General features: G+C 42.5%; 1 protein-coding gene across 1 annotated transcript in view; it reads left to right on the top strand.

The window, feature by feature from the left end:
• mtrr (5-methyltetrahydrofolate-homocysteine methyltransferase reductase) overlaps positions 1-15,142 on the top strand; it is a 30,296-nt gene extending 15,154 nt beyond the window's left edge. The window contains exons 11-15 of the mRNA XM_080050519.1: positions 1,319-1,499; positions 2,436-2,554; positions 7,506-7,598; positions 12,323-12,535; positions 13,970-15,142. Coding sequence (XP_079906645.1) covers positions 1,319-1,499; positions 2,436-2,554; positions 7,506-7,598; positions 12,323-12,535; positions 13,970-14,114 — 751 coding nt within the window. The 3' untranslated portion in view covers positions 14,115-15,142. The remainder of the gene's footprint in view (positions 1-1,318; positions 1,500-2,435; positions 2,555-7,505; positions 7,599-12,322; positions 12,536-13,969) is intronic.
• Positions 15,143-27,665: the final 12,523 nt, after the last annotated feature.

Here is a 27,665-nt window from a genome sequence, read left to right as displayed (position 1 = left end):
TAGCTAGTTGTGCTTATCCTTAAATAGGCCCAAGTGTTCCATCTTCTTTTTTTTGCCTCACTTAGCCAGTCATTGATTTGCTCTTCCTGTCAAGCGAGCACCCATTAGGTTTGCTCCAAAGCTCATGTGCAACAGCAACATCTAACGAAATGTCAAAACTTCTCCGCGCCTCTCATTAGTTGCACACTTAGCTGCGTGTGTGTGTGTATGTGTATGTTTGTGCAGAGAGACCGGAGAACGGACAGGGGAGATGGTGGCTGTAGTTTATCAGATGCTGCAGAGGCATTAGAGGCCTGCATTATTGATGCTGCGGTCAATAGAGGTCTCTAGTGGCCCACAGGAACAGGAGAGAGTGAAGGATGAGAGAGGAGCGAGTGAGTTCTTCAGCCCGGCAGTGAAAACTGCTATGGAGAGGAGGGAGAGGCACCTTTTTTTTATTGAAGAAGGACTGACAGAAAGTTATTTTTTTCTTACTTCTAGCTGTATTTTATTTTAAGTCTAGAGAGCGAAGCAGAAATCATTGCGTAGATAACTTATTCCGAGCCAGGGATACTTTTATACTGTGGTTTGTGCGTCTATGCTTGCCAGGAGACTATGTGGAAAGAGTGTGAAGGTGCTGAACTAATGAAAATAAATTAAAACCACATTATTTCATAGAAATAAGATGTCCTCGTGTTTGTTTAGGTGTTTGTTTAGGAGGGACAATAAACTAATACATACGATTACTAGGCTAGGCGCATACTGCACTCACCTAGACCCACGTCCTACCACCTTATGGTGTGTTGTAACACCTTTTATTATGCAGAGTCTATAAAAACAAGTTATCGTGCGAACGGAAAAAAAGCAGTTAGCAGTCGGCGAAAAGTAATAAAAATGACACTCAAAGACATCAATGTATTTGTAATGAGCATCACATTGAATGTCTGTGTCCTTGTTACTTTGATCAGCTGTTTGCTTGGATAGATTTTTCTCAATGTGGTTTGTGTGAATCATTTGTTGCAGCATTGCTCTCCAGAATGTGTCCTCCCTTTGTAATGTTTGTGCCTTTCTCTTTTCCCCTCTGCTTCTGTCTTTCTTTGACTCTATTTCTCACTTCATCTCCCTGTTTGTCACTACTGTCTTTTATGCCACACACACACACACACACACACACACACACACACACACACACACACACACACACACACACACACACACACACACACACACACACACACACACACACACACACACACACACACACACACACACACACACACACACTCCCTATCTCTATCTCCTCCTCCATCTCAAACTCTCCTTGGCACTGCCTCTATAGCTCCAGTCTTATGCATCCAGGAAAGCTGCATTTTGTCTTCAACGTAGTGGAGCTCCCAGCATGCTCTGGGAGGCCCGCGGGGAGACGAGGCTTGTGTACCGGTTGGCTGTTTGACCTCATCAATCCTGCCCTGGTTTTCCCTGGGAAGGCTGAATCCTCTGGCAGCCCGTCTCTGCCAAAGGTAATGAGTACACTGCTGGAATATGGAAGGCGAAGGGCTCAAACTAGATTTTGCAAATTTGTGAACTCTTGGTCTCGGCTGGTATTTATTTCCTTGCTGATAAGTGCTCATATTGGCAAAAAATGGTGCTGGTAATAGTTCAACCCCCCTACTCAGAGGGAGGACAAAACTGAAAAACACATAATACATTTCCTGAATGGGTTGAAATACCCTACTTTGCAAACCCTTTTTTTCTTGGTCTTCATTCAGAAAAGGTTTTTTACCATTAATTCATAAAATGAACCACCCTAGCTTGCATTTTGCTTGCTTGTTACCGTTTTTTCTGCATTGTTAGATACATAATTGCCCTACTTCCTGAACTGCTGTTCAACCAGAACTGATAATACAATACTTTTATATAGATAGATCTTTCTTAGTACATTATTCCTTATTTTTGGCCCTGTGCTCACTTACATGTTACTAATAAAACTGAAAACTACTTTTCCTTCAATTACAATGCCAAGAGAGCTGGACTGCCTGTTCTCCTTCAAATATAATTGTTCAAGAGGTTCCTGACTAAAGTAAAAGGCCAGAGTGGCGCAGAATACCAGAAAAGTATGAGGTTTCTCTGTTAAACTGCAGAGCTCAATGAATCATGGAATCCAACCAGTTTCTACTACTGAACGTGTTCTGGAAACTGCATTTTGGTATGTGTGAGACAACACAAAGAGAGAAAAGCTTTGGGCAAGTTCTGTTTGCTTAATTAAATAATTCATTTAAATCAACACAAGTAAATCCTCTCTGTGGATTACAGTCGAGGCTCGTGAGTTTTCCCGTTAGAATGTCTTAGAATATAAAGTAGATCAAAGAATAGATTGGTAGGCCCACAGTGGCTTCTCAGCATTGTTGTAATCACTCTCATTATTTTAAATGCCTGCTTGTGGCCTCTGACCTTAGATCCACGTGAGTTTGAGACCTAACCACACCTTCCGGCCTCCGTCTGACCTGTCGGTGCCCTTCATAATGGTTGGACCAGGCACAGGAGTTGCCCCCTTCATTGGCTTCCTCCAGCAAAGGTATGGCAAATTTTTTAATTCGTTGTAATATTACGTATCTTGGTCACCGTAATAAGTGACTTAAAAAAAATCAAATGTCTCATTCAAGTGGAATGTTGTTCTGTACTTGATCCGAACAATGTAATAGACATTACAATATGCTCCTGAAGTATGCAGCTAAAATGTTCATGTCAAACATCCGACATATAATGGTGGTTGTATGCTGCTCGGCGTGGCCGTGTGACTCCGATTATTCCAGCTATAATTCTGCACTCAGTTATGAATATTCACAATGTTCAAGTGATGTTAAGTGCACATCATCCATGCCATGTTTTCAAAGTAATCTGCAGAGACAATTAAATGAGACCCCTTCACAAAGCCGATAAAAGTCGGCGTCATGCACATCTCAAAAAGCTATAATAAATCTGCCGGCGAGGGCTGCGATCACGTCAGGGATTATTTCAGATGCTCCACTCGTCTCAACAGGAATAAATTAGTCCCACTCCGGAGCGCAAGTTTATACCTTGGCCTGTAATGAAGAGCCGGGAAGTCAAGGCAGCACACGGAGCGTTTTATTGATTTGAAAGTTAGAAAAACAGTCCAGTAGGTGGTGGCCACATTGTTTGGAGTAAATCATTGCTTGTAATTGCAGATGAGGGTCGTGCGAGGATATTGACCGTTAGCCCAGTTCGTCGCAGTTCTCTCCAGCTTGTTAAACACCCCTTATTGGAAATCTCAATGCTTGAAGAGTGCTGTCATTTGGACAAGAGAGATGTTTTGTCCAATTTTACCGAGGTTTTGAATTTGACGGATAAATCAAGATTGCAGGAGGATGACCTGTCAGAAGGATTTAACATGAGTGAAGCCTCTCTATCCGGGCTGATGCCTTTGTGTCGAAGCAGACCCACAGTCCACCAACGACTTGTTAGAAAGCGAGAGTGAGCCCTTTTCAGTCTAGACTGACGTGTCTGAGTCTTGGGTGGCTTTGAATAAATGAGGTTGTGCCCCAGTCAACTCCAATTGTCTCTAAATCCCCCGGACGGCTCCTCTGTTGTGGCGGCTGGCATCAGCGGATGATTGCTCAGAGAGGGGACACGGCGCCGGGCTGAAGTGATTGCGATGGTGGATTCTCTGCATTTGATTCAGAGGGAGTGGCGAGCGGTCATTTTGGGTGAGAGGTGTTCGTGCCTTTGGGATGCAGGAGTGCAGAAGAAGATGGAATGCATTTTGAGACTGACCTGGTTACACCACTCGCAGACAGACTCCTCTTCTTAATGATCAAGGTTGAGCCAGGGGGACAGTGCTACTCCGGTGGAATGCAGCCAGCGGTACAAACATATTGGTCTTACTTTGATCCTTACTAGTGCTTTCCAAAAACCTTGCTCTCTAAAATCTGAAGTTATCAAAATAAACATGTTTTATTAATGCTTTCTGCTGAAATCAAACACTCAGACCTTGACTGGATTTGATAGAAAAAGCCTCATTTATTAATACAGAAACCAAATGCTGTCAAATGCATCCTTGAGAGTTGAATGTTTTGTAGTATGTTACTTTTTTCTAAATTTACTTTATTATTATATTTCAATCTTCTTTACTTTTTGAGAGATACCTCAAGTTGGAGTATAAACTTTTGAACCAATTCAACAACTTGACTCTCTCTCTCTCTCTCTCTCTCTCTCTCTCTCTCTCTCTTATATTCCCTCTGCCACCTGTGTATTGTGCTTGAGGATTGTGAAACCTGTCACGACGCGTGGCACTTTGAAGAATCTGAACTTGAGATTCCAAACAAAGCCGCGGTGGCTGGCGCTGCTATTCCGATAGGAGATAACAATCATCAGTTTGTCAACGGGACGCCGAATCTTGCCCGAGGCCTGAGAAAAGGGTCCTGTTAGCAACAAAAACAACACGGGGACACTTCGATCTTCCGACCTCCCTCCCCTACTGTTTATCGATGGCTGTTTTTGGTACTTTGTTTGAGTTTGTAGCGCTGGTATAAAGTAGAACAAGAGTCTTTAAAGGTCAGGGGCTCTCTTGTTGGTACCAGGAGATTTTAATAAGGCCCGCCAGTAGTCTGCTATTGATTGCTGTACTTTGCTTGGAAGGATTTTCTGTGATTTTCTGTGATTTTCTCTCCCTCTAGGTGGGAGCAGTGACAGTTAAACAAATATTGTGTTTCGACGTAATCACCTTAACAGCTATAATAAGCTCTTCTCTTTGGGGAAAAAAATCGGTTTGTTAAGTTTAACACTTAGGTTTGCCAGTAGGCATGCTTTGCTTATTCAATATGACAAGTTGTATTAAAGTTTGTGTGAACAAGTATTGAGCTTTTATCAGCCTAACCAGACAGCTGATTACAATTAGGCTGCAGCATCTCGCTACTCCGCATTGTTCTGTGTTTTGAAAACATTTTGAGTTCGGCACCTTGAAAAAAAATATGGGCGTAATTTCGCAACGCAATTTCAGTGATTAAGTCTCAAGCTGTTATTGTATTTATTTTTTTCATGCCTTGAAAGCCACTCGGCACCTCTCACGTGGAGCTGCAAAGAAAAACAGATTATAGATACGAGATAATTGTCATGTTTACCAAGTCTTCACCTCAGCTTTCCCGTGCAGTTTCCCCCTCTTGCTGATCATCTGAATCAAGGCACTGAAAGGAAACCGCTGCTGATTTTGACCCAAATTGAGTGCTCTGTATAGATGCTGCCTTTGCCCCCCCTTCTCCCCCCCTGGGATTGTAATGCAGGCTGTTATAGTGTGGGGATATGATGTGATGTGATTTGTATTCAGAGAAAGGCGCCGGTGTGGTCCACTCAGAATGGAATCCAAGTTTTTCATATTGGTATTGATCCCTTTAGGGCAGGCAGTGAGAGGAGAGCGAGATGACGAGCCACATTACAATGAGTTTACTTGAGGCTGTTTGCAGATCAGAAGAATCTAGTCCAGGATGCTAATGGTTTGGGGTTCTAAGTGTTTAGTGGATCAAGTCTGACAGACAGCTCTGTTACTGAGCCCCATTCACAGACATTAAAATAAAACAAGCTTCTTCTCCACAGCATATTTAGAAACTGGTCAACTTCTCAATTAATAAACGAGGACGAAGCTCTGTTTTAGTATTCACAGACTTTGGCACTGATTATTTTTTTCACCTCAGGCTAATTAGTGTATTGATGCAACTTATGAAAGGATTGATCCATCCTTTTTTTTTCAAAACACTTTACACTTTAATCTAATCAACAATTAAAAATACATAAATTAAAGCAAAGGAAAAACTGTAAATGCTCACATGGATAACTAAACCCAGCTAATAACAATTTCCCCGACTTTTTTGACGCCTCCCTTTAGTGTAGTAGCTAAAATCTTCCTCCTGATATATATATTTTTTTTAATGTTGACAGTGGTTTTGACATATCTACTTGATATCTACTTGATTTATTGTCAAAGCTCTTTCCTTGTGTCTTGTCCTCTGTATTTCATCATTCTGTTGAAAACACAACAACAACCTTGCCAACAAGAATTTTGAAATACCCACGCTGATGCAGATTCAGTCATCTTTACCTTAAAATCTTCTGTATTTACAGACATGGATGGACATCAAAGCTACGGTAGTTTGGACACCAATCATGTTCCAAAGTGTAATTTACATAATGGGAAAAACATGAAAACAACTTTTACAAGGAAGAAGTAGTGTATATAATTTTAACACAGTTTGACAATGTATTATAACAATTATTGTTCTAATTGTTTATCTCCTCACGAATGCTTCCTGTCCGTACTGTGTGCACTGAAAGAAAATCCAATGTTAATATATAGCCCTAGGCTCTGTACATGGGTTTATTGGTAGCTTTGGGGGACCCTTTGTTACATACTCTTTGTCTACATACCCGTTTACAGAGCCTAGGTTGTGTATTAATAATGTCTTTTTTTCAGAGCACAAACAGTGCGGACAGGTAGTGGATGGTCAGGAGATACTCACTGATTTTGATAAAAAGTGATTTTGACATCAAGCATTCTCCAGAATTTTGTCATTCTGTCTCAAATCAAATCATCAAATAATTTTTATTTTATTTAGCCCAATATCACAAATAGCCATTTGCCTCAATGGGCTTTAGAGTCCCTACACAAAATTACAATATCTCCAACTTTAAGACTTGGCGGCCATTTTATTTTTGTGAATGCTGAAAAAAATGAAGCACAGTTGATTTTTTAAGTGAATATGAAAGGTTGGGGTTCAGGGGAAGCAGCACCTTATCCTCAGATTGCAGCAGCGCAGCACAAAGGGTCCCAACCTCAATGTGTCTCTGTGGCGTTCCTCAGCCCTTTGCCGTGGCTCATCCCCTTCAAAACCCCTCTCTCTTCTCCTCCCTCCAGACGGGTGTAACAGATATTGCCCGAGTCATAGACTGATGTCATCATGAAAGGTGTGTGTGTGTGTGTGTGTGTGTGTGGGGGGGGGGGGGTCAGCTGTTTTTATCTGGGGGAGAGCTGTCACCTTTTGCAGCAGGTGTGCTGGATAGATACCAGCATCCTCCGGAGCTGCTTTGTGCCATTGCGTTGCCATTGCCTGCAAAGGATTCTGGGAGCTTTGCCAAACACCAAGACCCCAAGAGGAATCACTTTTGCAGCAGCGTTTTATTTCTTTTTTTACACTCAATTGGACAAGCACACACATACAAACACACACAGAGGGCACGAGGCCTAGTTTCATTTTCAGTAACCATTTATACTGATGGGATCTATCCTTCTGTTTGGGTGGAATTTAATAATACACATAATGTCCTCGCCGCGGCACACACAGTCTATTCCGTGCATTAGGGCAATTGTGGCAGTCGTTGCACTGTCATTGCAGACAGCGCTTAATGGTGTCACTACTCTTCTGTAACCTCCGCTGCGAGGAAGGACTTCCTCTCCTCCATCTGGCCCGGTCGTCTGTTAGTATTGATTGACCGCTAACGTCCGTTTGTTTGACTCTCAGAGAGAAGGAGAGGCAGGAGCACCCCGAGGCCTCGTTTGGAGACACCTGGCTGTTCTTTGGTTGTCGCCACAGAGACGGAGACTACCTGTTCAGGTAAGCTGTGTTTCTTTTTTCTTTTTTTTCCAGTTCAGTCACTTATTTGCAGACCCAGCAACCTATTCTATTCACACTTTCTTCAACCTTTTGTGAGCCGGATATATACTGCTTTCCATACACACATCCCTCTTCAACTTGCCACTGCATATCCCCACATATTAAAATCCTTGACCTGCGTAATAACAACTTTCTCTATCTGTATTCATGATGTCGCTGTTCTTTTGTTCAACCACCACACACATGGACTGCAACAAGCATTCAGCTCAAGGACTTGTTGTAAGATGTTATGTAAAGAAAGCAAACAAGGTCTGTCAGCCAAGGTAAAGAATGTTTTCTCCTATGTGTGAGAAGGTACTGGCATCTTGTTGCATTGGCATGTAATTGTCACTCAAAGCAGAGAGTAAAATAGAGGTTATGTGACTTCCTATTATGGTTGGATCGTGATAGCCCTTGGGTAACATATAAAACCTCAGTTGAGAAAAGGTTTTTCTTTCTTTCTTGCCTTAATAGGAACAAATCCTGACATAAAAAATCTTTTCAGAGGGGTTAATTTCCCTCCTTTCTTTGAAGAGCAACTCTGATAATGTTTTAGGTAACAACCAGGTTGACATTTTTGATCATTTAATATTAAAAATGTATCTATGTAAAGGGTGTCACTCGTAGGGACAAACTCAGAGAGATATTTTCGTCATCATTTATCTCTTTAAGTTCTCCTCATCTCTACAGCGCACTTGAGCAACATTAAGCACAATGATTTGTTTTTAACGGCCAGTAGCTTTACTGGTTTGTTTCATCTCACTGCTCTCATCAGTTTGGTTTTTAAAGTTTGCAGGAGAAAAAGAAGTTGTAATGGCCCCACTGTATGCTACCTGCACAGCATGAAACACCAGACAGAAAAGGCTAGCTGGTAAACACAGCGTAGCATTTAGCAGCAAACACTAAATATTTTTTTCATGGTTCAGTGGAGACCCAACGGTACTAAAATGAGAGTGAATACTGGATTTACATTTGTCAGCCGGCCAGAAGCACGACTCCAAATGAATGCTTACGCTGCTGTGTTTGGCTGGTATATAGAAAATGACATAAAAAGCTACTGTTTGCTTACAAGCGCGCCACTTGTGAAGTGAAGCAGATGCAGTACTAGATGCAGTTTTGGTCAAATGCCATGAACCACAACCCTGCTGTTTCGTACCTGGAGGGTTGTTGGTCTTGTGCTCATCACCAACACACACAATCTGTGCACTACGCAGGAACTGAGGCGGAGGCAGTGTTTTATTTTGGCTGTATGCTCAGGAGGGAGCCACTAACTTGTGCTCCTCACGCGCCCCACACACATCCTACCTCTACTGCGCGTCTACCTCGCGTCTGCGTCTGACTTTTGGTCACAGACTGTGAAATCAACGTAGAGCGAGCACACATCCAACCTCAGACGCACTGCTGAGGCGCGTCGGAGGCACGTCTGCAGCGCCGCTCCCCTTCACCTCAGGAGGCTCGCCTATTTTTTTCTGAGAGCAGCGCGTCTCTCTCGCGTCTCTGTGCTTTAACTGATAGAGAAATACTCTGCTGACAGTCATACCAGCAGCATTCACTCTAGTTACACGTTTACCCGGTGTGTTTATTTCAAAATAAAACATCCCTCAGTCGTATACGCAAATAATCCCTTTATTTCACGATGTAATTGTGCAATCAAAATCCGAGGGATTCAAAACCTAATTTTCAATTAGTTCTGGCATTTCATTTTTGGATAAATGACACATATAGAGATCCAATATAGTGAAGAAATAAAAAAGATCATGATGAGCGCAACAGTTTTCCGTTGCTCTATCTGTGTCTACGGCCTTCTTCTTCCCCGACCACACCCCCCTCTCTCTCTCCCGTATAAATCAGTAAAGTGATTTTTGAAATACTCTGCTGAGAGTCATATTGACTTCATACTGGCAGCTTTCGCTGTAGTTTCACCATTTCCTGGTGTGTCCCCTTCAAAATAAAACTTCCAACAAGCAGCAGCAGCTGCTGAGACGTTGCATGTGTGTCCGAGAAAAGTCCGAGAGAGGCAGCAGTAAGGTAAGGCGACGCGCTCCTGCGGTAGACGCAGGATGTGTGTGGGGCGCGTCATATACATTACACAACATATACAGAACAAGTATTACCTTACATTATCTCCTCCATCGGTACATAGTGTCATGGGTAAAAAAAACGAATTGAGTGCAACTAAATTGTACAAATATTACACTACATTTCTTGGACTGACCTTTTGTTTTGCAAAGGCATTGCAGACTGACATTAAGCTGCATAATACTCTGAAGAGTTTGTTTTGGTTTGACTCTCTCCTGACTACGCATTGATCGGCTCTCGCTGATATCAGCCTCACGTGTGTGTGTGTGTGGGTGTGGGTGGGTGTGTGTGTGTTTGTGTGTGTGTGTGTGTGTGTGTGCGTGCGTGCGTGCGTGCGTGCGCGTGCGTGCGTGTGCGTGTGTGTACTCAATGGCACCACTGATCGACTTCTATTCGCAGGATTATACAGTGCGAAGGGATTAGCATTCTTAATCGCAGATCACAGAGGCTGTTGTTGGTTCCCCTTTGTTCCCTCTATCCCTTCGTTAAATACCAACTGACTGCCAGGTAGTATAGGCGGTGTTTGCTCACAGTGTGGGCTTCTCTGATGGTGTTGGCCGAGGCGATTAGTCTGTGTTTTTTATGAGCCACCCGTGAAGAGTTGTACTTAATTTAAATGGGTAAGCAAAATGAGAGCTATGCATAACTGTAGTTGAATTGCCTGGCTGCCTTCATCTCTGTTGGATTTCTCCAAAAAGTAAATGCGATATGATGGCATTTGCTGTGGAATGCGGCAACCTGCTAAGCACAGTTAGTGGCATTCTTTTTATCACTATCCCAGATTTAAAAAAGAGAGTTCATCTGAATATGTTGTTAGTAGGAGTTTAATGTTTTATAGCATAGACGTCTAGCTTTTTATGCTCATAAATATTACAAAAAAAAAAGGAGACAGGATGGGACCACCTCCAAAATGGTGTTCTGAAGTTTTCCACCAGGAAAAAAAAAAGAAAAAAGAAATAGGCTTGCGATGCACCTCAATCAGCCCAAGCACTTAACATCCCTTTGAGAGGTTGATGCCAATCTGCCTGCTTGTCACATCAAACTTGTGCCTCTGCTTCACCTATCCTATCTCTCAGCCAATCTTTATCGCAAGTGATTTCAGGGCTGTGCCGGGGAAACATACCTAGAGGGCCTGCTGTGGGTTCACGTCGGGGTCCAGGATATTGCCACGGGCTGTTATGTGTATAAACACACCGAGGAGTCTGACAGGTCTCGGCTCTCAGAAAAAAGACCCCATCGACTGTAGCGCTCCCACTGTCTTTTGTCATCCGCCAGGTTCCTCTCACACGGCTATCAATCTCCGATGATTCATACTCAGGCGTCAAACAAACATCACTACGCCATCCTTCTCCTTGTTTTTCCCCCGTTAGTGCTCTCATGTTCAAACGGACTTTGTAAGCTCACACATCTTTGACAAGAGTATGAGATTATTTCTTTTTAATGACTTTAAATCAAAGGTTAGATGCTAAACATCGCAAGAGAAGCAACAGTTCTGGAAGAAAGACATCAATATTCTCATCTCTCCCTTTGGTACTCACACCGCAGCTTCTCGGCATTATTGAAATACAGCTTTAGTCTAAGGGGGTTAGTGCAAAACACAGACCCCCGAGGCAAAGACCTTCACCCATGATCTCGGAGGCGCGGCTTGTCATGAGTGTGTGTGTGTGTGTGTTTGCGCTCCTGTGTGTATGTGTGTTCAATGTGCGTGTCTCTGCTCATTCCAACTGCTTGACTTTAAACAAGATGCTCTCAGCCACAGTAAACCCTTATTCCCTCACCACCTTTCTTTTTTCCTTCCATTCCAATAGCACCCCAGGCCCTGTAGAACACACACACACACGCACGCACGCACGCGCACACACACACACACACACACACACACACACACACACACACACACACACACAGCGCACACACAGCGCACACACAGAGGCAGAAGGAAGAGTTGGCACACACACCACAGATAGGGAGCAAGGTTGCACCGAACTGCAAGCAGGATTGATTGTAGAAAAAAAAGATGCTTATAACTGTAACTCAACCTTGCTTATGAAATCCATATTTTTTCTTCGCACTTCTCCTGTTAAACAAGACAAATTGGTTGTCTGGCACGGTTTTGCTAAGACCTTTTGCTCGTCAGTGTTCTGCTTTATCGAGCTTGACACTTTCTTTTGTTCTTAGGAAACATAGTAGGGGTCATATGTCATGTTAGGCTCATGAAGCTATTGTTAAATATCTTAAGGAAGCGTTTGATGTGAGTGGGATAAACAGTCAAGTATCAAACCTGTGTAGAATACTTTGCATTAATAAGCCAGCAGCAGTTGCTGCATTTATTTCTCAGGAAAAAAATATGTATATTTTATTTACTTATTGCATTAAAGAAAAAAAAAGGACAGGTGCTATCCAACAAGTTTGGCCTTGCTGTTCACTTTCACATAATCTTTTCTCCACTCGAGCAATTGAATCACAGCGCTCTTTATTCTAGCTTTCAAAATACTTTTCACAAAGCTTTAGCACACAACCTGTATAAGGCTACAGGCATAACCTTGTAGGGAAAAGAAATAGATTTCTAAAGACTAGGAATGTTTGGATGTGTCTCTTTTGTCCAGAGAGGAGCTGGAGGGCTTTGTGTCCAGCAGTACACTGAGCCACCTCAAGGCGTGTTTCTCCAGAGATGACCAGGGGGAAGAGAAGAAGGAACGGGAGGGGGACGCCATCACCGCCAAGACAAGACCCCGATACGTCCAACACAACCTGCTACTCAACAGCCGTCACATCACCGACATCCTACTCAAACAGAACGGTTGCCTCTATGTCTGCGGGTAAGGCTGACATCCATAATAATAATAATAATTCAGTTTTATTTTTAACCTTAAAAGGAGCAGTAAGTGATATGGTCCTTTTAGCTAACTTCCTGTCAGTGACTGCAGTTAGCAGTCCCCTCCCTCGTCTCTACATCACCACCACATGAACATGCAGACATCTTCGTCAGATAGTGCCACGAGGGAGAGCAGCGAGTCTTCGTTCATGGGCACAGAGACCCGCCTCTTTATAGCACTCTGTCTCCTGATTGGATAAAAACGAGTGTGGTACTCAAAATTGTAACTGGCAATTACTGCAAAGCTGAATGACTGGGAGACCTATGTTATGAACTGTGCATACTGTTTAAGTGATTGCGGTATGGATATAGAGTGATTTTAACACCTTTATTAACAAAAAAAATCACTTACTTCTCCTTTTAATTATTTTTCTTTACTTTCTTCCCACTGCTCACCTGGCATGGTTGTGTCATGTTCCGGCACATCTGTGTGAAAAGTAGAGCTTCTCACACACAGTTCTTTTCTGCACACAGGGTAATATTTGCATGCCAGGTCTATTCATGTCAGCTCGCAGTGTGTCTCTGAAGGTTTGAGTTTACTTGTAAATGTGCATATACTGTAGAACATTCGTTGTTCATATGGGACAGAAAATGTCTACCTTATCGCATAGTACAAAAAACAAAGTGTTTTCGGTTAACTTATTAAAATCACAGACAAAGGCAATAAAGGCACACTTAAAGCAATGCAGTGGACACATGATGTATCCATGAGGAAAGCCCAGCTGCCGGCCTTACCTGTCGGTCAATGGCTGGCTCTCCTCTGCAGCTAGGAGCTTAACTCATAAAAAAATTAAGATAACGTGCCTGTTCGGATGCTTCAAGGCAAGTTATCACAGTTTTTGAAACCTTTGGCTAACGTTGCTTCTGCTGATCTCACACTGATGCAACATGTTGTACAGTTTATAGCATGGGATGGTTTATACATCTCTGTATCACAACACATTGTTTCTGTCAGTACTAAGACTACAACAAGACAGAGCAATACACACACGGGCATAAAAGAAGTCAGGTCTTGTGAACATTTATATAGCTCAATATCACTTTTTTGTCATGTTTGTCCTCTTTCCTCACTCCCAGGCCGCTTCCACTGCTTACATTTGAGTAAATTATCTGGGAGACATCGGGCCAGGTTGAATTCCTGGGAGTAGAATAATATGACTTTAGGTCCACAGGATGATGGATTTCCTCCAATATGCTGCAACACAAGATAGAGAGTTCAGCAATTTCCTTCCATGATGCACTTTTGGACTGGCAGCCTTTTTTATTTTATTTTTTTGTCCTTTTCCTATAAACATGGGCTTGTCACTGTGCTCTGACACACATAGGACTGTCTGGAGAAACATGCCTATTGATTGTCCTTTTTCTTTTCTTTCACCAGAGATGCCAAGAACATGGCTAAGGACGTGAACGACACCCTGATAGAGATGATCAAGACGGAGCTTCAGGTGGATCAGCTGGACGCCATGAAGACACTGGCCTCGCTGAGAGAGGAGAAACGTTACTTACAGGACATCTGGGGTTGACTGTGGATATGAGGAGATAAGGGCATTTTGCAACCCCCTTGCTGGGTTCTTTTTTACACCTTCAAAAAAATTAAAGAATAAAATAGAAATATCAGCATTCTCAACTGTACCCTCTAGAACCGTGGCAAATTTGTGAATTGCTGAAGCACCACTCCAATGCTACCAAGATGGAATGTACTGTGTTGACCCCGGGGGTATCGCTTCTCTACATCATCTTGTGCTTTTGCTGTTTGAACAGAAGTGACCTTGGTCGAGCCAACAGGGCTGGAGATTGGTCTTGCAGCGTGAAAATGCTTTTAGTGCGGACAAGCCTCTCCTGTCAGGAGGGGGAAAGGCATTTCAGTCCCTGGGCTGTGATGGAGTGACTTTGATGAGGCTGAGAGCGGCTTATTGCTCTGACGTAGATGGAAACAGCGCAGCAATCTGTAGTTATTTACCAAAACACACACACACACACACACAGGTGTGCGCGCACACACACACACACACACAGGTGCGCGCACACACACACACACACACACACACACACACACACACACACACACACAGTCAATTGTTTATCGTCATTGAGATATTTTTGGAATGTACCAAACCACCTCTAAATGCACCCTGTTTTTTATCAGAAGACTGAAGTTGATAGAAAAACATATTATTCTTTTTTACTAAATGCTGATTTGAAAATGCACCTCGATCTCAAACTAACTGGATGTTATCATGTAGCATTATCATATTTCCATCAAGGACACTGTGGATGTATTTTAAAGATAATGAAGACAGGTTTTAATGTATGTTATCCTAAAAATGTGTCATCGCTGTAAACAAAGACCTTGGATGTGAAGACGATTTATCATCATCATACTGTAATGGATAAGAGGACAGGGTGTAAATCTCAGTAATAATGCGCAGCTCTAAATTTGTCTCACTAACACTGTGTCTGCCCCAGTCGACTGCAACTTTTCTAAGCCCCATGAATCTGTCCTAAATCTCACAAAGTGTGGTTAAAACAAACACAACTGTGCCTTGTGTGATCAGGAATTAAAGTACATTACAGTCTTTTGTCTCCTGCTTCTCTTTTATTGTGTGTACAGGTGTGTTTGCAGATGACCTTACGCACATTGAGTTTTACAAGTGTGTGAAAGTGAATGAGAGGTGACTGTAAGGGTTTCTTGGCACGTTCTGAGAGGCAATTGCAATCTTTTGGAGAGCTAATGAACTCGGATTGATTGGGAGTGATTGTTTTATTTAAACTTGGAGATAATCTGATTGTTCAAGGTGACTTTGGTCAGAAGATGAAGGCGTACTCAGCTAATTGAAGGCTTTTCGCGATGGGTTTCTTAATGCAGCGCAGAGCCCCAGAGAGAGAGAGAGAGAGAGGCTTCTCACAATTAAATCTTCTAACAGCAAGTCTTCTTATTTATCCTCTTGTAGGAAAGGGGGGGAGAGAGAAAAACATGTTTACAATCTCGGGCCGCCCGCGCGCCGTGGATGACAACCCCATTTCGCCACATTTTCAGAGGCGAGTAAACAAAACATTCCCTGTCGCAGGAAAACAATCCCTGATGGTGAATAATTGGTTTAATACAGTGGAGTGGAAGGTGGAGCTGTCCTTGTGTTTGTCCAGGCGGCGCTGAGTGCACCTCGCCGGCATCATCTCTCAGCGTCCCACTGCTTTGCCAAGTCACACGAGCAGAGGAGGACAAAATCAAAATAATGATGCTGTGTGCGCCTAACAGCACCACCAATCTCATCTCCCACACACACGTAGTACACACACAAACAGACACACACACACATGATGCATAGCCTCCATTTAATGCAACGCTCCAATTTGTTGTTGGGAGAAATGACAACAACTTGTACACATGCTGCAACAAGGAGGTAAGTTCCATCAATGTGACAAGAGTGCCATCAGTCCTGGTGAATCATTTTAGAACCATGAAGTTCACTTGGAGCTACACTGTCCTTAATTACCTACCCTAGTAACATGCCCCCCTCGTCCCCTATTTTGAAAAAAACGACCCCTGCCATAAGACGGAGAGCCTGCCGCCTGCTGCTTATGTCACCCTGTCCAGCAGCAAGCGCCTAGGACTGATGAAGTTTGAAATTGTGACTCTGTAATTAAAAAGGTTCACTTTGGCATTTTTTTTTCTTCCTCACAGCTGAAGCCAGCAAAGACAGAGCCAAAACGGGAATAAATCATAGAACTGGAGGTCATGGCGACCGCCGGAGTGCAGCACCTCCGTGATGGATACCCCTTGTTAAGAACGGCTTAAATGAAGCAGAGAGATGTGTGCTGAAGATAATGACCGTTATTATGGAAGTGTCGAGCGAGCCAAGTGTGGGAGGGGGGGGGGGGGGGGGAGAGATGCACTTTGTGTCAATGAGCTGAGAGATCTCAGAAAGAGACCCTGCTTAACATGCCGCTTCTTGGTGCAGAAAAGTACAAGATGATGATGATGAGCAGGGGGAGAGTAACTGGAACCTCCCACACTCTGCAAGGATGTGCGCCTTAATTGGGCAAGTGACAATATGTCCAAATCATTTAGCTTTTGGTCTACTGTTGTGGTAGTTTCAGGAGTAAACAGCAAGTTAAAACCAAGGTTTATCTACCATCTGGCAAATGTGTATGTTTGTGTGTGTGTGTGTGTGTGTGTGTGTGTGTGTGTGTGTGTGTGTGTGTGTGTGTGTGTGTGTGTGTGTGTGTGTGATATTTTGAGAACCAATTTGAGTTTTAGCCGGTTCTCACTTTGGGACAGGCATTTAAAGGGATGTTTGAGAGTTAAGACAAGGTTCTAAGGTTCAAGTACAAATTAGGTTTAGGTAAGGGGCTAAGGAATACATTATGTCAATGAATGTCCTCACAAGAATAGCCATACTAACGTGTGTGTGTGTGTACACTTAATAAGGAGGAAGGTAATAGTGATCCGTATTTGCTTCCAGTCAACTACAACATTCTGTTTACATACAGAGGGATGGCTCAGTTTCAACTTTGCTACCTATACCAGTGCACGGTGACAACAGAAGTTATGTTATCTTACAACAAGCCTTGTTCTTGATTCCAACCATGGCAGTGTCTGCTGAGAGATGGAAGTTTTCATTGGGTTTGAAAGCTTGTACCGCTGTGCAGAAGTCTTGTTGCATTAGTGCAGTGAGCAGACGGCTTCAGTCCTCACCCAAGTTCTCCTGTGTTTTATCATTAAAAAGGACACTTCCACTCTGTCTCTGTTCTGCTCTCGGTCTGGAACGTCAAGTCAGCTCTTGGATGTGGCCTTAAAGACAGGCCTACACACACACACACACACACACACACACACACACACACACACACACACACACACACACACACACACACAAACAAATACACTGAGAGCCAGCTCTCTGGGGTCCCAGCTGTGCACCAACACTTTTACTTCAGAATCTGTCAGAAGCGCTGGAGGAAAAATCTATGTTCTTCCAAAAAAAGAAGGAAAAAAAGGCCACAGCGCTTCTATTGAGTTTCCTGTTTTCACTGTGAGATACCAGTGTTGTTCTGGTCTATGTTATATTGATGGATCAGGAAAGGTACCCCTGCTTCCCATTTTTTTTGGCAAAAACAAACATTTGCTGTAACTGACGCTGGCAGTAAGAGAAAGTATTCAATACAAAAGTACTTACCTCTGCTGAGGGTTTTAAAAAACCTTTCTGATTTAAATTCAACTGGCCAAGGGAAGAATACTGAAAAACTTCCTGAAAAATAACTTAAATAATCACTCACACTAACCTGTGAAAGACAATATTCCCTACACCAGTCAGGTAGTGTTTGTGCAAGTGATTGAAGTAGAAAACTGCATGGCTCATCAAACAAATGAGTGATGTCGCAGCGATGGATGCTCTTTCTGTCTCCATTAGTCAAAGAAAATGTAAAAATTGCTTGGGCATTTTGAACCTCACAAAACGATGGATGGAACACTTAAGACAATTTATAGCCTGCTAACTCCTCACAGCCATAATGACTTATGCAAATAAGAGGTTAAGTGCTGAGATGAGACTGTTTCGGCAAAAAAAAAGGAGATGCATGTACAACCAAGATTAGATGGATGGATGGATGGATGGATGGATGGATGGATGGATGGATGGATGGATGTATGGATGGATGGATGGATGGAAGGAAGGAAGGATAGCGGAAGGAAAGACAGACTGAAGGATAAACTGTGTCCACCTCACATTTGTTTTTCATTTGTTGTGCTGAACTCGTGCTATAATGGAGCTCAATCGATACGTAATTAAACGGATTCTCGTTCTCCACTTGCTTAGTCTGCCATATAGTGCATCTGTAGGCTGCAATTACAGTGGAGTTAACTATGAAATGAAAAAAAGGAAGTGTATAGTCTCAATGGACGCTCCTGAAAAAGCAATGGCAAAGTCTTTAGCCAAAGTCTTTTCCTCTTGCTAAAACTCTGCCGTGGCATACTCCACTTGGTGATGGTCCTACTGTAATCTTGGCCAATGCCTGATAAGCAGCCATGAGCTGTCTGGTGCAGTGGGGGCTCATCAGTGGCAGATTAATGTCCAGCTCTACTCCACACTGCACCACACTGTGAACAGGGGGGGGGGGGGGGGAGAGTAGAATGACATTGTAAATAGGGGAGGGCTAAGATGAACTGCTAGGTCGTGGAAATTGGATCAAATATATGGAAGGATCTGTGATAGAGAGAGCTGTATGAGGACAGAGGGGAGAGGGATGGGCAGACAAGGGTGCTGGGGAATAAAATGGTGAATGACAACAGGCGGGGACGGGGGAAAATATAAGAGGTCCCTGACTCTGAATTTATTACTGTGCTTTCTGTGCAGTGGGAGGTGAACAAGGGTGAGTTACGACATCACCTTACCCTTTTCAGGGAATCGACTCCTGTACATGTGGCCTCAGAATGGAGACTGCCGGTAATACCAACGTCCTATTATTCCGACATCTCAAAAGTCCGACATATATCTCCCATCGGATCAAGGCAGTGAAGTTAGTTTGAAGTTGGATATTCTACTGTCCGCACTAGTCAGCGGGAGGAGTTAGCTCACCCACCACCAGCCCTCGCAAGTGACAGGCAGGCATACTGATTCAGGGACGTCAATAAAATACTGTCTAGTTTACACAAAACCGATGGAGTCGCTGATAAACGTCTGTTGAATATCTAACTCAAAGCTAAAGTGCGTAACTTATGTCGCCCCCATGAGGATTTCTGAGTAATTACAACAACACTGCTGCCACATCTACATGAGGTTAGCCCTCGGTGATCGAGCATGGATTGTAGACCTTCTGCTGTAGGCTACGTCAAGGTTTTGTCTTAGCAGTAGAATCACCAACTGAAACATTTCATGGCCTCTTCTTGATCTCCTGTGGCAGCATTGGGGGGCGACACCAGTTTGTAAACGCTGCCATACTTAGAAATACAGAAAGACTTCTGAGGAGCTGATAGGCTTGATCCACTTGTTTTAACGCATTTGGCATTGGCTTGAATGTATCGGACATTCATTGATATGAAAAGGTTTCGCACTATATAGCTTTTAAACTAACTTCACCGCCTATCGGTCCACTGGGAAATATGTTGGAATATTGGGCTGCCTGTTGGAATAATGGGACGTCAGACTTATGGCATGGCCCCATCAAAGTCTGCACATTAATAGAAAAATACACCACAAACCAGCCGTTCTCTTGCGCAACAAGGTTCCAAGAGCCTAGTAAAAAGTTTATGCCTTCATCAAACACAGTGTGTGTAGAGGAGGTGATGTATAGCCCTTGAAGAAAAAAAGTGCATTAAGGATGTATTTAAAAATGAGCAACTGTTTGTGTGATTAATCATCCTCCCATAACTTGACAGCCAATGTGCACTTAATGGGACTGCTGGGATTTCTCTCTGTAATTACTGTTTTATTGAAACATCTATATGTAAGAAGAGCAATTACACAGGTTACAGCATGAGGTGTTTGTTTGGGCAAATAATGCATCATCACAGGAATTATGTTTCCTGTTCATTTGAGAGGATGGATATGCAGAGATATACATGTGTTAAAAATGGAGAATAAAAACTGCATTACACAACAGGGGAACTTCTGTGGGCTACAGACAGTAAGAAACTTTTATTTACCTGAAATATAAAGTTTTACACTACCTGGGTTACAGTGTGTTCATCTGAGAATCCAGGTAGATAAGATCTGTAAATGTTAAAGACGCTTGTGAGCAGCACAACAACTTTTTCAACATTGACCAAACACGGAGAAAAATACGGACACCCTTTTTATTTTTTTAAGATTATTTTTTGTATTTCAAATTTTTTATTTCTAGTGCAGAGAGACAGGGATTAAATGGGGCCGGGAGGGGAATGACATACAGAGAACTGACCACGGTCCGGATTCAAACCGGGTCTGCCGCGAGCCTGCGAGGACTGAGCCTCATGGGGGGGACACTCTAACCACTACACCACAACGCCCCAACCATTTGATTGAAATATTTACTCTCTGTTTTAGATATATTCAATACTATGCACTTTGCTGTGTTCACCTGCTAGCTAGCTAACCTTGACTGCAGTTTGGTGATGGGTATAGGTGGTTTATAGTGGATTCATCAAAACAGTTGTGCTTAAAAACTAACTTCCTAATATGACTAGAAACACAAGAGTGAATAAGAGTGTACCAAAACACTAAAGTTGCACCATAAAAGCAAGAACGTTAGCTAAAATACAGTAACACGCTCTAGATCTAAACGGAACGGCATAGTTGGGTGATAATCACATTATACAGTAGGCAAAGACGTAAACACAACGTTCATGAAATTGCAACCCAGTCCAAACTCAGTCAGGTGATCATACTGACAAAGTGAGCAATATGAGAAAAGCCTTTTAGTATCATATTACAGGATGCATTACATCAAAGGACCAAATAATTGCAAACCTACACACTCAGCTAATACAGTCTATGGTTAAGGATTGTGTCTTCCATTATATAGTGGAGTTTGATCCAGAGCCAGTGATTAAAAAGAGCTTAAATATGGTTGTTTTCTTTTTGGTGCAACAATACACTGCCAGGGCTGTTGCTAAGTAACTGGTACGGCACCTGATCTTTCCATCATTGCACTAATATAACAGAGAGCGTTATTATTTGCATTCAACACATCTTAGCTTTTAAAGTATAGTGGGAACAACGCAACTGTCAAGGAGGATGTCATTTGGATCGACGGGAGGGAAAAGGCTTTAGCGAAGAGAGTGTCATTATACATTTGTTGTGCTCAAGGGTGGTTTTCCTCGGAGGGTGTGAATAAATACATACACTATTGGAAACCCTCACACTGGGAAACACAAACCGAGGCCCTGCTCAAATAGCTGCTGTGATAATCTGCTGATTTGATCTAGAATTTAGTACACATATAATAATGAAAAATAAATGCAACAAAGGTTTATGTACTTAAGCTAAAATACTGTTCAGCAAATTAACAGGACAATCATCGTTTTAATTATTCACATCCGTGCCTTCTACTACTGTAAGAATGTATTCTGTTGTAAACTAAGAAGAAGAAATAATTGCAGTTTCTTTGACAGTGGCCCACTTTGAATACGTTTGCATCCAAAGGTGCTATTCAGAATAATCAACAGGGCTTCTATACACAATATAGTTGTGGCTATAGCAGAAGAAATATTTCAGTTTATTTAGCCTGATTTAGTCTCATGGTGGTGTAATAAGCTTTTATTTTCATCTGGGAAATTAGGTTAACTGTAAATCTAGACATGCTACAGATTATTTGCTTTGATCTGCGGCAGCATGTAATGACTCTTTTTTGTCAGCACTAAAATTGGTCTTTGTTCTGACAGTTTTTTCTTAGATATGCCTTAATGACACTTTTATTGTGTTCACATAATGACTTAAGACTATTAACACTCTTCATAACATTTGTATTTTTTCATGATATCAGAGTGGTTCATTTGAGTCAGAAAATTTGTTTCTTGGTTGAACGGCTTTTGAAAAGTAGCCTTTTCTGTCTTACCTCTAAAATGTATCTTGAGATGACTGGTCAGTTTGATGGCACCCCTGTCAATTTGACGCTCATAGTGTGAAATGTGTTAGTCTGCGGTGTGGGTACTTTATTTGAAAGAGCACCATTATTTATGTTTTAATGAAAGACGAAGTTGAAGCGTATTTTTCTTTCAAACCCACTCTGCATGTTATGTCATCCACTCTTACTTTCAACAAAATGTCCATTTAAATGAATGGGTGAAAAATTCTTCTTAAATGTTTCAGAAAGTGTTGGGACAGGTATGGACACACCAGTAGTCATAGCAATAGTGTCCTTCTTGTGTTGAACATTTTGATGTGTGAATGAAGTTCCTTCCCCGAAGAATGTGGAACTAGTTAAGTGGCGGAAGAATAATAAGCAGGAATAAAAGTCATCTCCAGTGTTCATCACAATGACAGGTAAAGTGCAAGTTGTCCTATCAGAGCAGGTGCAACAGAATGGCACACTGTCATTGCCTGTGTTGTGCCAGTGTTGAAATATTTGTGTAATACATGAATGCAACAACATGCATGGTGCAATATCAAACCCATCCCGATGATTGATTCATCGAAAACAACATGCCCAGAGGCAACCAATTTTAGGCGGCAGCCACGACTCCGCGCATATATATCACTTCTGGTGTGGCTTTACTCTCAGTCCACTTTGCTCACGTTAGGCTCTTGCACAGTGTTTTAACTTCTGCAATATACCATCATGACACTTCACTGCAATTGTTTCCAATTCTGCTCAGTGCTGTGGTTATTAAATCCTGTTCCTCACAGTACTGACAATTTTCTCTCCCACCAGTGAGCTAATTGCAGTTAATTGTGATCACATGTATCTCCAGGCATAAATTCTCTCCCTGACTAGATAGCTAGAATAAAAAGCAGCCATCTCTGGGAGCCCAGAGGACCAGGATCCAAGGCTATTGCTCCAGTCACGCTCCTGTTTCTCTTCACGGCCTATCATCAAAACTAATAAATTGAATGGGCTGGTCTAGTGGGATGGTCCTACCATTTTTAAAATAAAGTAATCACATTAATGAAAAGTCAACCGCTGTATGATCCTGCAATGCATTTCCCTCGTCTGCTGAAAACACACATGCTTATGTATAAATGTTTACATGCCACGCACGCACGCACCCACGCATGCACACTCACGCACACACTCACACACGCACGCACGCACGCACGCACACAGACAGACAGACACACACACACACACCCCCCACACACACACACAGACAGACAGACAGACAGACAGACAGACAGACAGACAGACAGACAGAAAGACACAGACACAGTCACAGTCACACACACACACACACACACACACAACACACACACACACACACACACACACACACACACACACACACACACACACACACACACACACACACACCTCGGAGTCAACTGCTGAAGCCTACATGTTGCCATATATCTGCAGACTGGCGGTGGTTCTGTGATAAATCACAGCTCTTGACAGATGTCTCTAGGTTTCATGCAAGCTCATGAGCCTCGCCCTGAGAGAAGGAGGGACTGGTTGACATTTGAGTGCAGAGAATATATTCCACATACCTCAGAGGAGGCTGCAAGGCTGGAGAAAGGCTGGAGAAAGTTGAAATAGAATTGTGTTGTGAACGGTGTATAGTCTGGAGTTACAAAAAGAAAAGTAAAGTATCTACCTACAAACCTTGGTGTTAAAATATGAGAAACAAGGCTTAGTTGCTGATGAATGCACAGCTCTGCACAGGATTAGATGAAGCGATGCTTTGATTGTAGAGACAGTTGCAATTTTGTAGTCCGTTATTATTCTGATCAAACACCTAGTACCTGAGGTGTCACTGCAGCATTATGCAAATGTTTGCATCATAATTCTTGAGATTAATAACACAAACCACCTTGTAGCAGTCCTGATGCAAAGTATTGCACTTTGAACAAGTACAAGATAAAGCCAAAGAATATTCCTTATATCAAGGTCCTCACTATTGACTCTTTACATTTGGGAGTACATCCAGATTCTTGTGGAGCTATAGGGGAGCATCCCATAGGTTGTTCCTGTTTCACTGGGGACTATATCATGCAACTGTTGTTGTGCCTTAAGAAAGAAACTTTGAGGAGAGAGAGAAGCAGCAGTGCATGAGAAAAAGTCAGGTTTGAAAGAAGTTGTGACAATCGCACGCAGGACTTGCTGACTTCTCGAGTAGTACTCACGGTTCTCCATGGTTTATGTTTAGCCACATATAGCACACTCCATGATCCTCCTCCTATCTAATGCAGGCCCCATATATATTTCTTTGGCTCACCCACCATACATTGCTTGCAGAAACAGCAGCAGCTTATGAAAGGAGTTCAGGCACTCATCAATCACAGCAGAGCACAAATTTGAGTTAAGAGGCGGTTGCTCGGCCCACTTGTTCTTCTTCTTAAGCCTGTTTCAAAGCATTGCAGCGTAGGATCGGGATAATTTGTCAAAGCAAACAACTCTCAAAAAAAGCACGCCCTTAAAAAGTGTGTAAGTGACAAGGCAGCGAGGGAAATTGCTCCACCTGACACTGCACGCCACGAGCCAGCGGCAAGTCTCATTACTTGATTTGACTCACGTACACCTGAAGATTTGATCCGTCTTCTGCTCTCCTACTGCTAACAAACACGCCTCTCCCATCCATTATTGTCAAATCATACATTTTTTTCCCCTTTTGAATTTGCTCTGGCAAGAAAAGAACTCCAGCAGTAAACTTTGTTATCAAATCTCAAACTTTTCAAAATATAACTTGCCAAAACTTTGACGGATAAGTAGAATTTGACATTGTTTGGTGAAAGCTGATGCCCTGCCAAGCACGATGAGGAATTTACCTTGAGAAGATATGAGGTCTTCTCCCTGAGAGAAAGCATGTTTTACTTTGGGTAAGGCTTAAGATAAGTGATTCAGTCTCAGCCTCAGGAAGGACATATTGGATAGAATCCTACACAGGATTGTACTGCGCAGTGTGCATTGCCAAGGGGGGCGGCTCTGTGGTATTAGTAATCACCTTGGGCTCGGACCTGGTCTGAACAGATTTACCTAATCTAACCCTGTGTAAATTGGTCCTGTTGCACCATGCAGCATGCAGAGCAGAGGCCGCTAATTACGTATTCCTCCGAGTGGTGGAGAAGATGAGATGGCAGAGCCGATGTGCACACAGTGATACCTAAATAATATGCCACTCAATATCCTGCAAACTTCGACCACCCCGGCGGCACATTTAATAGTCTAGTTTAAAATGATTATTTTTCTTCTTCTTTGGTGGCATGGGGAGAGAGGGCAACAGACAGCTGAAAGTATAAATATTCAGACCAACAAAAAAACAAGGTGAAAATTGGACAGTGAGCTTTGTGGAAGAATCAAGGTTTCCAAAAGCCCACAGGGAGAGGGAATGAAAAAAAATATAATAATAATAAGGGTTTCATGTTTGCAATGAGGTCTAATGATCGTTTCTGCCCTGCTGCATAATGAGGGAAATATAATTGGAATATTCCATCGTATGCTCAGTATTTTACCTGCAACCAAAAGCCTGCTACTTTAAAAAATGTGTCCACTCCAAAAAGCCTACACCAACGCTTTGTAAACATGCTCCGTTCTGCCTAACAATAAAAGAAAGAACAAACTTTAATGAAACTAGAATATTTTTTCGTTTACTGAATTTTTTAAAGCATGGACAACTCCAAATCCCAGCCTTATTTATAGATAGATTCGTGCTGTGAGAGTTTACCCTTCTATTTCATGTGTTATTGGTTTGATTATTATTTGCCAATTGCCATGCTTTAAAAGGTGCATATGTGTTATAGGTGTAATATCAACATGCTGAAAGGATGGAGTGCACAGAGCTAACTATAGCAACGCGCTAGTTTTGGGTATACTCTCAATTTATGTGGGTCACTCCCAGGTTAATGGAGCTAGATGCATCTACCCCAGAGGCCCCAGCCCTCATCTTCAAAATGATATCGCAATTTGTAAATGGATTTTTTTCCACTGCTGTTTCTCAGACAGCCACAGTGCCATACGACTCCTAACAGTCTCTTGAAGACACATATAACCAAGAGTGTGCCATTGATTTAGGTTTATGTGACTGTTGTATGAAGGTGATCCACACCTACTGACAAAGGAAGATGCAAAGGAGGGCAAAGAGGATCAAAACTAGGGTCCTGTACAATAAAAACATATATCATGTAATTAAAAATAGTAAGCTAAAAACATAATGTTGCTTTACAGTTAAGTAGGCTTTCAAACCAAACACATTTTAAACCTAATTTAAAAATAGGGGAAAATAAAATGAGAATATTCTAAATTAAATATCACAACCTTGATATCCCACCCCTATACACAGGGATATGGTTTTTAATGGAGAGAGACAGAGAGCAAGCGAGAGGTGGTATGTATGTATGCAGGAGAGAGATGAAGGCAGGGAGGCTCAACCTTGGTGTGGTCCTCAGAGGGATAATTGCAGGGGCCAGAGATGGAAACTAGGCGACTAATGAGGCGAGTCACTAATTAGCCACCAGTGTCGCTGGCCTTTTATACTTTCACCCATCACAGCACGTGTGTGGGAGTGAGCATGTGTGTGTGTGTGTGTGAAAGAGAGTCTTTCCAACATCATTTCAGCAGGTATGCCATATCTTGAATGTAACAAAGGAAAAAGTCCCACCTAATTAATACCTCAGCTTCTCAGATTTCCTCAACAGAGTTGGTTCCTCCATATGGGTTCAGTGCCAGAGTGGGGAGATGTTTGATATTCACGTTGTCTTCAGCTGTCCCCTCCTGAAACCAGTGGTGTGGTGTGCACAGGAGATGGGTGAGGGGGGAACAACCGCCCCTGCCCTTTTTGTTTGGAGAGCTTAAGTGCCTTATTTTAATAATTATTCAAACCAGTCTATTGCTAATGGTACTTCAACACCTGCTTTAAGGTTGGCTTTTTTAAAACAGGGGTGTCCCGATGGGACACTTACACACTCCTTTTCCCCCCTACGGTCACATCAGATTGATCACATTTGAGTGGCTCAATCATGAGCAGTTAGACAATGATGAATTAGTTGTTGTAGATACCACAATTTGATGCAGAAAAGGCACAAATTAATACCAAAAAAAATGGAAAGTGTTTGACGATCAACATTTCATCCCTTTACTATTTCTCCCCTTCAGTTCCTATTCCAGAGGGTGGAGGAGATGATGACACTTTACTGTAATTATTGTGGAATGAAAAACTGGAGAGCTGCCAGTCTAATTGATACCAAGCCCATCAGTCAACGGTTGGAAGGGCGCTCAATAGCATTGACAAGGCGAATTGTGGTCCACCCTTGTTTGGCAACAATGTTATCGACAAACATTGTTGCCAAACAAGGGTGGACCACACCCTTGTTTGGCAACAATGTTTGTCGATAACATTAGCTGTCATTTTATAAATCCTAGAACTAGTAACGCTATCCGTGCCCATCGTATGCTAAAACAGACTGCAGTTAATCAGCAGGGATTATACTTCACATGGCAGAAAATGT

This window comes from Ammodytes marinus (assembly GCF_949987685.1).
Source record: "Ammodytes marinus genome assembly, chromosome: 21".
Taxonomy (NCBI): Eukaryota; Metazoa; Chordata; class Actinopteri; order Uranoscopiformes; family Ammodytidae; genus Ammodytes; species Ammodytes marinus.
Note: the sequence above shows the minus strand (reverse complement) of the source record. Positions and strands in the feature narration are given on the sequence as shown.